This window comes from Lacerta agilis, chromosome 9, assembly GCF_009819535.1.
Source record: "Lacerta agilis isolate rLacAgi1 chromosome 9, rLacAgi1.pri, whole genome shotgun sequence".
NCBI classification, from domain to species: Eukaryota; Metazoa; Chordata; class Lepidosauria; order Squamata; family Lacertidae; genus Lacerta; species Lacerta agilis.
In genome coordinates this window covers 1,649,745-1,663,674 of record NC_046320.1, presented here as the reverse complement: position 1 = coordinate 1,663,674, position 13,930 = coordinate 1,649,745, and the positions used below count along the sequence as shown (strand labels likewise).

The window sequence follows — 13,930 nt, the reverse complement described above, 5'->3', positions numbered from 1 at the left end:
CGTATTAAAGATTTATTATTATTATTATATACATCAAAGCAGCCAAAACTAGGTTTTGAATCAGTTTACAAGTGTTTTATATGTGGTTTAGTAAGTGTTGTCCTTTTACTTCTTTTACAGATAAGCCCCTGAAGAAGGCTTACAGATAGGCTAACAGACTGTACACAGTTATCCACAATTTAGCCTGTTGCAATCGTTGTTGTTGTTGTTGTTATAGTGTATGCAGTCCATCTGAAGATCACAGGGTAGTTCACAACACGAAAATACAAAATAAGAACATAAGAATTCATAATAAAACCAAAACAAGAATACAGACATTTCTAACTCTCCATGACAGAAATAAAGCACATCGCCACCACAGAGGAAACAGCAAGGGTGAAACACCACTCGGTTTAAGATATGGTATTGGTACGGTTATGTGGTGCCTTGGCTGGGGCAAAAGCAGTGTGTACATGGCTGCATGCAGGTTAATGGAGCATGAGCTGTAGAAGAGACCTGGTGTGATGCATACTTTGGGGGAAGGGGTATTTTACTTTGGCAGGAAATCTCTCTTTTTTGTTTGAATCAATTGAACCATTAAAAATGGCTTTGCAATTTTGATACAGTAGTTTTACATGTAAAACCCGACCCAAGACGGCTACAAGAAAAGAGATATCCATGTGGAATGATTACAGGACTCTAGGAGACAAAGAGTGGAAAAGTGTAAGAGGGAAGAATTCAATAAATGCAAACTTGTGGAACTTTGCCTTTTTATTTGACAATAATGTTTGTAATCCAATTTCAACTTGAGAAGGGGGGAAAAGCCCAAACAAACTGAACTGAACACTCACCTTTCTCTACCGTAGCACTACCACCACTTATTGATGCAGCCTCAAAGGAAGTACCTCGTACAGAGAACACCTTTATTTTTTCATCACACTTCACAGTGCACAGGGCATTTCCTACAAAAAGACCACACTTTCTGTTAAAATAAAATCGCAAACTCCAATTATCAGCTGCTATTAGCAGAGGGCAGTAATGCTGTTGCTTAGACAAAACAATCCTTTCATGCAGGAAAATTTAAGAGACTAAAAAATGGATTCACATTTCCTTGGTGTCACAGAAGAATTTTTCAGTAAGACACAGCAAAGGGTTCTGCTTCTCAGGGCCATCTTAAGCTTATCCGGCGCCGTGGTGCAAAGATCCCTCCAGCGCCCCCCCCATATTTCCCACATCATTTCTCACATCATACATTCAACACACATTTAAAGCACATGATTTCCCCCAGAGAATCCTGGAAACTGTAGCTTCCCACTCACAGAGCTACAGTTCCCAGGATTCTCTAGAGGAAGTCACGTACTTTAAATGTGTGGTCTAGTCTAGAACTGGTGTCAGCAGCTGAACATCTGCTTCACATGCGGAAGGTCCCTGGTTCAGTCCCTGGCATCTCCAGGTATGATGGGATAGGAACGTGTAAAAATCCCAGAGGGCTGTTGTCAGTCACTCAGTGTAGACACTATGGAGCTAGGAAGGCCAGTGATCATTCATTTTCACTATAATCCCTTTGATTATAAATTTCCTAAGTGACTATCTGCAAATTGAGATGCACTTCAACTTGGCCTACATACAGCTAGTAATGAGTGAAATGGTATTAAAAAGAACCCACAGCAAAACTGAATGGTGTGGTTTTTTTACTTGTAAATAATGTGTGGTTTATCTAGGCTGTGGTCAGACATTTGAAAGCAGAGAGGGAGGAAGGAAGGAAGGAGAGAGAGAGAGAGAGAGAGAGAGAGAGGGAGGGAGGGAGGGAGAAGGGAAGGAAGGAAGGAAGGAAGGAAGGAAGGAAGGAAGGAAGGAAGGAAAGAAAGAAAGAGAAAGAAAGAAAGAAAGAAAGAAAGAGGGAGAAGGAAAGGAAGGAAGGGGTGAAAGAGAGAGAGAGAGAAGGAAAGGAAGGAAGGGGTGAAAGAGAGAGACAGAGAGAGGGAGGGAGGGAGGGAGGGAAGGATGGAAGCACAGCACCCAAGTGGCTCTTGCTTTTCTTGCTTGACAGCGAGCTGGGACGGACGGATGGGAGCTCCTGTCCGCCGCCCCGCCCCCCCGGCTCGCCACAAAGCAAGCAGGGCAGGCTTGGTAACCAGCAGGGCGTGGGGGGGAAGGGGGCAGGGAAGAAGCCCCCCCCCCGCCGCCGCTTCCTTCCGTGGGCTCCTCCTGCCTTCCGTGCCTGCCTTCCTTGGGCTCCTCCTTTAAAGCAAGTGCAGCTGTTCACAAGGAGAGAAGCGAGCAAGCAAACCCAATGCCTGAGCTCGGGAAAATGAAGCATGGTTTATTAAGTCATTAACACTGCCACGTAAACCTGCTCAAAAAAAATGCTCATGGCCATCCACTGACTCCATGACTAAGGGACTTTTGCTCAGAAAGTGGTGATCCAATATGAACAAACCTGGGCAACAACATTGAACAGGTTCACACAGTCCATTCTTAATGCATGGAGGGGAAAAGCAGGCAAACTATCTCCATCCCCACTAACCCCCTGGCCTATCACCCACTATTCCAACATGCAGCACAAAACCTCCAGATAAAAACCTGGCAAGTCAAAGGCCTACACTGTCTAAAAGATTTCTATTAACAACAACAAACCTATACCAAGACAAGAAATACAAGACAAACTAGGGGACAACCAAATACCTTGGCTAACACATCACCATGCCTTCTTAAACAATCCAACAGTAAAATCAGCAGCCACTAGGCGCTTGACTACTTTCGAAAACCTTCTCCTGACAGCAGAGGGATACAGTAAAGGGATGGTATCCACAATATAAAAAATACTGCTCCAAAATCCCACAAACTCCCTTGACGCAATCAAAGAACAATGGGAGCACGGCATAGGCTATGAAATTAACCCCACCCAATGGACTAGAATGTGGTCTAAACCTCCCTCTAAGTCCATATCAGCTTGCTAGAAAAGCTAACCAACGAACTGAAACTGACATGGGGACAAATAGAAGAGGACACCTTCACCCCAGTATGGCTCCCCTTTATCCCATACACAGCCAAGAAGACAACGACAAGAACCCAACAACAACATACAAATCAATCTTGCTTACCTGACCCAACAAGCCCCCCCCCAAGGCAAACAAACCTCACTGCAGCCAACCTCGGCCAACTAACCACACCCTGCCCCCTAATACATCTCACTACCAAGGAAATGTAATAAACGAATAGCAAGAGAACCTACCCAGTTGACGCTGACATAAAACCCCACACGTACACTATACAAGAGAATATAAGCCTCACCACACCACCCCTCCTCTCCCCCCTCTTCTTCCCAAACCTTATACTGTACTCAACACTAATGTCTCACAGCAAATGTAATTGATTTCTAAGAATTACTGTACAACCTGAAAAAGAGACAAAGCATGTACTTTTGTAAAACAAGAAAATCTTTAATAAAAATATTTTTTAAGAAACAAACAAACCTGGACAGACTTTGCAGATGGATGCTTACTGTGATTCTCATTCCAAGGCAAATGAAGTTATGTTTTCAAAACAAAATAAAAAATATAAAAAAATCCTTCCAGTAGCACCATAGAGACCAACTAAGTTTGCTATTGGTATGAGCTTTTGTTTGCATGCACACTTCTTCAGAATTTGTAACATTCTTTCAAAAATTCAAAAGAATGTTACATGCTCAGAATGTTACATGAAGAAACTACAGTCATACCTCGGGTTACGGCCACTTCAGGTTGCACGTTTTCGGGTTGCACACCGCGCCGAACCCAGAAGTACCGGAACAGGTTGCTTCCGAGTTTCGGCGCTCGCGCATGAGCAGAAACACTACATCACACTTTATGCATGCGCAGAAGCGCTGAATTGCAACCCACACATGCACAGACACGGAGCTGTGGGTTGCGTATGTGCCTCCCGCACGGATCACATTCGCAACCCGAGTGTCCACTGTACTGACAAATTTGGTTTGCATTTGAAAAAAGAAAAGATTAAAAGTGCTGCACTTTTAATTCCTTCAACCAGATTTTACAAGTAAGTTATGAAAAGGCAACTCTCAGAAATAATTGATGCTTTTTATGCAGTTGTTGCTTCTTATGTCATACTATACCTATTTGTTCTTCGGAAAGTCTGCCAGTAAGAGACCTACTGCAGTCCTAAACCTGTTTCCTTGCAAGTCCCTTTCACTATTAATTTCAGTATAAATCTAGGTAAAGGTAAAGGTACCCCTGACCATTAGGTCCAGTCACGGACAACTCTGGGGTTGCAGCGCTCATCTCGCGTTACTGGCCAAGGGAGCCGGCATACAGCTTCCGGGTCATGTGGCCAGCATGACTAAGCCGCGTCTGGCGAACCAGAGCAGCGCACGGAAACACCGTTTACCTTCCCGCTGGAGCGGTACCTATTTATCTACTTGCATTTTGAAGTGCTTTCAAACTGCTAGGTGGGCAGGAGTTGGGACAGGGCAATGGAAGCTCACCCCGTTGCGGGGATTCAAACCGCTGACCTTCCGATCAGCAAGCCCTAGGCTCTGTGGTTTAGACCACAGTGCCACCTGCGTCCCTCATGAATCTACTTCTAGGTAAATATATTTAAGGACTGTAGACCAATCATTAGTATCAGTATCAAATTATTTCTGTCACAGACCAGCATAAGAAAAAACATGCAGATAAACTGAACATATAAGACTTAAAACAGGTAAAGAATAAAAACTAGTAATTGAAAGTAATTAAAAGGTGGTTATATCATACATAACTTTAAAGTATAGAAACAAGGATAAACGGTTAAAAGCGATTATAAGGGAGGGAGCGTGAAGGAGCACAGGTCTTGCATTTTGGGCCTAGTTTGTGGTGTAAACCATCCTTCGGTGAATATCCGTCAAGGCAGCGCAAAATCTAGCAACTGAGTATGTAACATCTGGGTAGACCAATCATTTAAAACTGGGCTGTTAAGTTTCCAATTAATTCCTTATAAACCCAACACATTGTCAATGTGATTCTTCTCACTTGTATGTTTACAAGAGATGATGGAAGAGGCAGAAAAATAGATATTGGGGGGAAGAAAAACAGACACTGCTAGTAACAGATAAGCACAAATAAATTTTAGAAGGAAATTACTAGAAGGTACATCAAAACCTAGAAGCAATCCATCAGTCTCTGAAGGCAAGGGAACACTGACAAAAGGAAGGAAATAAATCCTGCCATAACAAATTTAAAGCCATAGAAGCTAATGCTTTCATGTCCAAATTAAATTATGAGATCAGACAAGCATGATAAGGCTAGACAAATAAGGGCAGCAAAATAATTAGGGAAAGTCAATTAAATATTACAAATAATCGTATCAATGTCTCACTAACTAGAAAAGATAACCCTGTGGATTACTGAAATCAGAACTAATGTAACCCATATTAAATAAAAGGAACTAACTGAATGACTTACAGTTTGCAAAATCTTATCAGAAATGCATTAACAGAAATACAATACATGTCAGCAGATTCTGTTAATTAAGAAGCTATATCTGGTTTCTTGGGACTTTGGACTACAATCCTGCAGTACTAGGGATGATCCTATTAGTTGTGTCAGAAAAGCCATTTCCACTTTTCCTGTTACCAAAGTGATGTTAGATTCCCTAATGCAAACCTCTATAACAGATTGAGGTTGAATCCTGACAAGACAGAAGTACTGTTTTGGGGGGACAGGGGGTGGGCTGGTGTGGAGGACTCTTTGGTCCTGAATGGGGTAACTGTGCCCCTGAAGGACCAGGTGCACAGCCTGGAAGTCATTTTGGACTCACAGCTGTCCATGGAGACGCAGGTCAATTGTGTGTCCAGGGCAGCTGTTTACAAGCTCCATCTGGTACGCAGGCTGAGACCCTACCTGCCCGCGGACTGTCTTGCCAGAGAGGTGCATGCTCTGGTTATCTCCTGCTTGGACTACTGCAACGCGCTCTACGTGGGGCTACCATTGAAGGTGACCCGGAAACTACAACTAATCCAGAATGCGGCTGCTAGACTGGTGGCTGGGAGTGGCCGCCGAGACCACATAACACCGGTCTTGAAAGACCTACATTGGATCCCAGTACGTTTCTGATCACAATTCAAAGTGTTGGTGCTGATCTTGAAAGCCCTAAATGGACTTAGCCCAGTATACCTGAAGGAGCGTCTTCACCCCTCCGTTCAGCCCAGACACTGAGGTCCAGTGCCGAGGGCCTTCTGGTGGTTCCCTCCCTGCGAGAAGTGAGGATACAGGAAACAAGGCAGAGGGCCTTCTTGGTAGTGGCGCCCGCCCTGTGGAATGTCAAGGACATAAACAACTATCTGATTTTTAGAAGACATCTGAAGGCAGACCTGTTCAGGGAAGTTTTTAATATCTGGTGTTTTATCGCTTATTATTATTATTATTATTATTATTATCATCATCATCATCATCATCATTATCATCATCATCAATTCTGCTGGTAGCCGCCCTGAAGGGCTGGATATAAATAATTATTTTTTATTTATTTTTTATTATTTTATTATTATTACTATATATCATATACAGACTGAAACAGCTCACCTGCATAAATTGTCCTCACAAAAGTGTCAGGAGACTTTATTTCAATTATGTCTGAGACAGGAGCAACATCAAGCTTAGCTGCCACTCTAGGAAGAAGATTCTAAACAAAATAAACAGATAGAAGCAAATGTTGCTAACAAGTTATAAACCTGCATAATGCTGACTACTACTCTAGTTTTATTGCTAAAAATTACAGACAAATTAGACAATACACTAAACACATATCTGGCACATGAAAGTAATAGAAGCGGTATAGAAGCAGCACACTAAATGTTTTAGAAAAGCCCTGAATGTATATATCAATATGCAATAATTACAAGTCATAATTTATAAATTAGTTTAGGGATCAATCTCTTTGGAGCAACAGATTGGTGGTGGATGTCATATATGCTCACCTTCCCAAAAGCAGATGCCCCGGCACAGATGTGGGTGTAATTAAACTGCTTCTGGGCTGCCAGAATCAATGGAGTCAGCTCCTCTGGGGATGAAACATATTGGTCAGAACACCTTGTATTTTCCATCACAATGGTGACTGCAGAGAATCTTAGTGACAAGCAAATGAGTCTTACCGGGTAGAAATCCTTTGTATGCATCATGCTGCGAAACAAGAACTTTGACAACCCCTTGCACTTTGCTCAGCTCTTGAGCCACCTGCAATGAAAAGGTTTATTATCACTATTTGTATGTGCAAAACATTACTGCTGTGACCAGATGTTACTGGCAAGAGTGGCAAATAAATAGTAAGAGAAGACTCTCTGGGCAGATAGAGCAAGAGGGGGGAAAGGAATGCAGCATTCTGTTTTAACACACACACACAACACACTCAGACACATACTTCAACATATACTTTATTTTGGCTGAAACCAGCACCCAAACACCAAGAGTCGAATTGCATTCCAAATGCGAAATTAGCATAGCACTCAAAAAAATCAACCAGATTTTGATTGATATATGCAAGTTTGAGATTCTCTTTGCCAAACTAGTTAACCATTTTTACTAGACAAACCCTTAGATTTTGGTTTTTTGTAATTTTTCACCTTAATCATGGTGGTTGTAGATAAGAGAAGCTGCTCTTACAATTCCCAAACCCAGCATATATTTGTATTTAAGCATACATTATATAAGGACATCAGTCCATTATTAGGTGATTTGAATGTCTATAAACAATTGGATATATCAGTTGCTCAGAGCAATAAAAGCCAATGGAACATCTGTCATAAACCTGGTCTGTTATCATCACTAATAAGGTGCCTATCCTGAAAAGAAAAAAATGATATTTGGGCAGTCTCTTTAAAAAAAGATCAGGCATGATTATGTTCCACTGACCTGAATCCCCAGCCCTCCTTCCCTCAAGGCCAGGATAAAAATATTTTAAACAAATAACAAGTTCAGAATACAGAAATCATACTTCCCTTTTCAATGTTTTTACCTTTTCACAATTGGTGCCAGCTACTAAACATGAAACGTCCCCTCCAAGACGCTTTGCCGCAGTGATGGCATTTAATGTAATAGGTGAAACAGCCTCATTTGTGTGTTCTGCTATTACTAGGGTACTCTGAAACCGGTGAAGCAAGGAGACCTTTAAAACAAGAGAAGGTGGGAGAGGGTTTAACAACGCTTGTAGCTCTTAAATTCAATTAACCTGTTGGCGAAGTTAACATTGCAGTCATATGTACCTTCCTATAAGATGTCCTTGCAGAATCCTTGAGTTTTGAATGATATGGTATGAAATCACGTAAGCCAGCAATCTTATCCCAACCAATAGTTTGTTTAGAGAGCAAGTGCATTTTCTGACACTTCTGCCCAATCCCCTCTGTTTAACTAGGATATTCCATGCCCCAAGGCCCCTTGTAATCCAGATGCTAAGGACATACCAGAAACAGCTGGGGGCAAAACATACTCAGACTGCACAAGCAAGAATTTGCATGTTCTTACATTACTTGTTCCAAATCCTCCCTTCAAGCCTTTCCTCCAATATCTATACAGCACAAAGATGCTCCTCCGCAACTATCTCAGAATTGCTGGAGTTCTAGGGTCAAAGGTTTCGTCCCTAATTTGGTGGGTCTTTCTCCACAACACTCCCCAACCAATGTGTAGATTCCACTCACTGTTCTCAAATGACATTTGCAATACACACTTAGCATACACAGGAGGTGTCAGTGAACTCAATTTATGTAGTCATCCAAGACAATTTGTTATATGCAACAATGAATTAGGCTACAATTTGTAACTATGATCAGAAGTGTAAAAGTTCCTGTAAAATTCTTCATGTTCCAACTTAAGTATATTAAATCACATCAAGGAGTCAAGGATTTTTAAATCATTGAGGTGAATTGCCAGTAACAAATTACTTACTGCCAATATATATCAAAAACCATATTTTTGATTATGTTTCATAAATCATTTTTCATAAAAGTTACAAGCATGTATGCACTGTTTGATTAATAAATCCATGCTTTCATGGCAAAAAGCCCACACTTGCTAAAATTTATAGTCCAGTCACAAGCAAAATGTGCAGAACCACTGAAAGATTAGAGTTTAAAATTCCAAAGTAAAATGTATTTTAAAAGAAAATCTGGTGTTTGCTGGAGGGGACATACAGTCAGAGGAATGTTATTGCATATGTGGTGGTTATAGGATAAGCTTCAGTCTTCCTATAACAAGTTTTGTAGCATAGGGTTTGATTTATTAATATTTCTGAGATTACATAAAAATAAATCAATGTCTTCACTATTCCTTCATGTGGAACATAACAAGGACTTGGTGTGAGTTTATTTCTATTCATTCATTCATTCATTCATTCATTATTATCATCGGCTCATGGAAAATGATTTTTTTTAAGTGTTCAAAGAATTGAGCCTTCCCTTGGCAAGTGTGTTTTGAACTTCCATTTAAATCTGATGGCAAAGCTATTTATAGCACACTCCAAACCCAAGATCTGCCAGGATGAGCAAGTTTGGAACAGGCAGATCTATAGCTGAGCCCAGGCTGAAGTTATTTATTTCAGTTCAGCTGGAGATGCTGTGGGGTACCGGTAAGTCCTCTATACCAGCTCAGCCAAAGCCAGTTGAATCAAAGCCAGGATAAGTCCCCCCAAAGGGTGTCCCAGGAAGGGGAGGGTTTGACAGGGCAGGTACACACTTAGACCTATTCTAAACCCCTGCGCTGGGTTGCTAGGTCATGTGACCGAGGAGCCATTTTCAGGTTGTTCCTTGTTCTATGGACCGGTAGAGCTGGAAACAGTGTTAGAAACTCAGTTACAGTGGTACCTCTGGTTACGTACTTAATTCGTTCTGGATGTCCATTCTTAACCTGAAACTGTTCTTAACCTGAAGCACCACTTTAGCTAATGGGACCTCCTGCTGCCACTGTGTTGCCAGAGCACGATTTCTGTTCTTATCCTGAAGCAAAGTTCTTAACCTGAAGCGTTATTTCTGGGTTAGTGGAGTCTGTAGCCTGAAGTGTATGTAACCTGAGGTACCACTGTATAAGCTAGGTGCCAAATGGCTCCTTAAACCAGGTTTACAGTCACCAAAATTGAAACCTAGTTGCCATTTTGGGGCCAGGCGGTTTGAAAGGCATATTTTTCAATAAAACTTTTTTGTTCCTGAAATTCATTTTGATTGTGCAGAGAAAATATAACGGATAGAATTCTACAGGATGTGTCACTAGTGTGTGAAAACAGTCCAGATCCAAGGATCCCTAGGCATGCACCTTCAGATGGTGAAGAGGTCATGCGCCATCCTGGCACCCAGGCATCTTCACTTGGTTGCAGGTGGCCAATATTTCCAATGCTTGGTGGAAGGGACCCTGGGGGTCATCTAGCCCAACCCCCTACAATGAAGGAAAACCAATGGATCTGTGACAGGTGGTCATCCAACCTCCGCTTTAAAGCCTGCAATGAAAGACAGTCCAGAGCTCTACGTTCCCCAGAGCACAGATTGAGACTTCCCTTGCCTCCAGTGTGAACCCTGCCTTGCACTATATTACACCCTAGTTGGGCATAGCTGCATCATAGAGCACAAACACTACACAGCCATAAGGCCCACTGGACGGCCAGTCACTATCTCTCATCTGACCTACCCCCAGTGGATGGCTGTGAGGATAAGATTGGGGGGGGGAGAGAACCATGCATGCTGCCTTGAGCTCCTTGGAGAAAAGATGTGATATAAATGTAAAGAATAAATATATAAATTAGCTATCAAATTTCCACACTTAAGATGATCATATGGAAATAAAATCAAACATTTTAGCTATTCCAATGTCTTTAATCAATTGTTAAATAGCAACAATGCTGTGGTTTCAACTGTCTTCTCCTGAGCTCAGAATCTTTAAATCTTTCTGAATATCTTTCTGGAGATGCCTGAAGTGGAATTTTGGCCAAGCAGCAGTTTGGACATGGTGTACTTGGCACACAGATCCTCACTGCTTCCTTCTCTCTATCTCTTTCCCTGGACATCTTTATTACTTATTGTGCCACATTCATTTTCTACTACATTCCTGTTCCTAGTCTGTCACTACCAATACCACTACCACTACAGCTCCACATATACAATGTCCTATAACCATCATTCTTTGCAAGGCACAGGACAGAGTCATCAGATTCTCCCATTCCACAAATCACTCCAGAAATTAATACATACTCTTCGCTGTCTCAAGGACAGGTAGGAGCATAGAAAGCCACATGCAGCCTTCTCTATCCAGACTTCAGAAACCCCTCTTCACAGGCCACATCCTCACTGCTTCATGCCCCAAGTAATTTTGCCGGACTAGAATGCATTCTGGGATACAAACTATTACTATTGTTATTAATAATTATTATTAATAATGCTTCTTGTAACACTGCATTAAATTCCACAAGATAGACACTGCTGCATTGCTAATATCTGAAACTGTGTTCTGCAAAATTATGGAAGCCCATTTTTCCTCCTATGTCAAATGAAACAGACCTCTCTCTTGCTGAAAACCTAAAGCGGCACTACCAGTCAATGAGCTAGACTAATATGGTATAGTAAGACTGACACTTTAAGGTAATTGTTTCGAGATTTAAGCATTTAGCTACTAAGACATTGCTGCAGAAACAGGCTGTGTACAATCTGTCCCGTTTCAGACATTGAACACTTAACCAACTATTGCAAAGATTGTTTGTATTTCACAAGACATGTCGAGTGTCATATTTACACATGTACAACCTTAACCCACAGATGTGAACCAATGGGCCCACTGCCTATTGATACCAGAGCACTATGAACAGGTTACATTTAGGGCTGGGCGATATATCGCTATATCGTCCAAAAATGAAGTCCATTTCATGATATTGTTTCATAATTTTGACCTGGCAATATGTTGTGAATCATGGTGCATGTGTGTGCTGTGCAAAAATCACAATGTGGGAAAAACCATGAAGCCAGTCAATGCCTCTACATAGTTACATCCTTATTTCAGACATTGTGATATATCAATATATCACAATGTTTAGCTGGTGCTATATCATAAAGTTGAAAATCAGCTCCATGGTTATTTCAGACATTGTGATATAACAGTATATTGCAATGTTTAGCTGGTAATATACTGTGATGTTGAAAACCAGGTATCACCCAGCCCTAGTTACATTGGCAGGTTACATTGGCTAAAGGAGAACAAGAGCAAATCTCACAGAAGTGTAAAGCATCTATGTACAACTGTATATCAACTGAGAAGGAAAAGTAATTTTACTTGTGGGGGGTCCCCATGTGTTTGGTGGAACAGAGGGAATAATGGGGGTGACACTCTTGAGAATAATAAATCTGTGTTTCAGTAATTACTTTACTCCAGTGGTGGACAGATCTGACTTGGAGGAACTAGGTTGTTTAAACTAGAACATGGTCTACCAACTATACTCAAGTTCAGGAGACAGAAAGACCCACCCTGCAAAGTAAAGAACACGAGTACATGCTCAGTTCTGGAATTTGTTTTCAGGGCCAGAACTGAGCTCCCTGCCCCTGAATAGCTGCTTTTGTGACGTAACAGTGAATCAGAAATTGTTGCAGAGCTCCCACAAGCCACCCAGAGATCAACCAATAAACCTCAATCTACATTCTGTGAACCCCATTTTCCACAATATTATCACGAAAGCCACTCATGCAGGCGAATGAGCAGGCTGGCGAAGGAGGAACACTTTACCTGGTTTCTGTGATGCTTTAAAAGACACACACAAAAATGAAATTCATATAGATTCAGATTTCAAATATATGAAATTTCATATACCAGTATATGAAACTCTATAGTATCCTGCATTTTCATTCTGGTTGCAGAGGAGAGGAGAGTCCACTTTTCTGCAGCCCACATGGAAACACAGGACTATTAGCCATCGGGCCAAGCAATCTGCTGGGTCACCTTGGGGCGAGGCGAGGCGAGGCGAGGCGAGGCGGCCACCCCCGGCCTCTCTCCCCTCCTGGATCCTCACAGACCCTCTGCGACGCCAGAACGAGGCCACACGAGACCCCCTTTCGTTCCTTCCCCCTGGAACCAGGCCCAGGCGCGACCTTGGCCCAAGGCGGCCCACCCTGCAGGGAGGTTGGGCAGAGCTGCCAGGGTGGGAGACGGACACAAGACGACAGAAGAGGAGGAGGAGGAGGGCTGCCTGCCTGCCTGCCTGCCTCCCCCCGCCGCCGCCGCCGCCGCGCATGTTCCGCCACTCACCGCTCTCCGCGCCAGGCGCTGCGCCTTGAGGAGCTTCGGAAACATGGCGGTGGTGGCGGCCGCCGCGTCCTGTGCCTCAACCGCCCCAGAGGAATCCCCTCCCCGTCGTCCACTCTGAGGAGAGAACTCTCGCGAGAGCTCGTGGGAAGGAGGAGACCAGGGGCGCTGAAGTGGCGCCCGCCATCGCAGGTGAGGGAATGAGGGCGGGCTTGCAGGGTGGGAGGAGTCGGGCGTTGTCTCTGATTGGTCGGCGGCCTACCTCGCGAGGTTGTCGCCAGAGCGCCGCATTCTGGCCAATCCCGTCCCGCTAAGCCGCCCCCTGACGTTGCCGCGCGGTCTTGAAGCGGGCGGCGCCATTTGCGAGGGTGGCGCCGTCGAGGCCGAAGCTGTTGTGCTCCGCAGCGCCCGGCCCTCCGGTGCTGGAGACTGAACACAGGTTCCCTGGCTAGAAGCCCTTGGTGGACTTGCCCGCCAATGAATTTGTCCAGACTTTTAAAGCCGCCCAAGTTAGTGACCTTACTACACCTTGCAGCCAATTCTAGAGTTTTCACGTTGGCGGGGCTGCTTCTCATATTACTGTGTATCTTCTCCCCCTCCCCCCAACTCAAGGTGGCTTACTATTAAAACAAACAGCTTAGAGCATAGAAAAAGCAATCATTGGAGAAAAAAAGGATTGGTGCAATTAAAATACATACATATAAAAAGATCAT

At 43.1% G+C, this 13,930-nt stretch overlaps 1 protein-coding gene across 2 annotated transcripts in view; it reads right to left on the bottom strand.

The window, feature by feature from the left end:
* ETFA (electron transfer flavoprotein subunit alpha) overlaps nucleotides 1-13,391 on the bottom strand; it is a 34,409-nt gene extending 21,018 nt beyond the window's left edge. For both annotated transcript variants that reach the window (XM_033159725.1, XM_033159726.1), the window contains exons 1-6: nucleotides 13,221-13,391; nucleotides 7,969-8,118; nucleotides 7,109-7,190; nucleotides 6,935-7,017; nucleotides 6,540-6,639; nucleotides 831-941 (exon numbers count right to left, since the gene is read on the bottom strand). In XM_033159725.1, the coding sequence (XP_033015616.1) occupies nucleotides 831-941; nucleotides 6,540-6,639; nucleotides 6,935-7,017; nucleotides 7,109-7,190; nucleotides 7,969-8,118; nucleotides 13,221-13,265 (571 nt within the window). In that variant the 5' untranslated portion in view covers nucleotides 13,266-13,391. The remainder of the gene's footprint in view (nucleotides 1-830; nucleotides 942-6,539; nucleotides 6,640-6,934; nucleotides 7,018-7,108; nucleotides 7,191-7,968; nucleotides 8,119-13,220) is intronic.
* Between the last annotated feature and the right edge of the window lie 539 nt (nucleotides 13,392-13,930).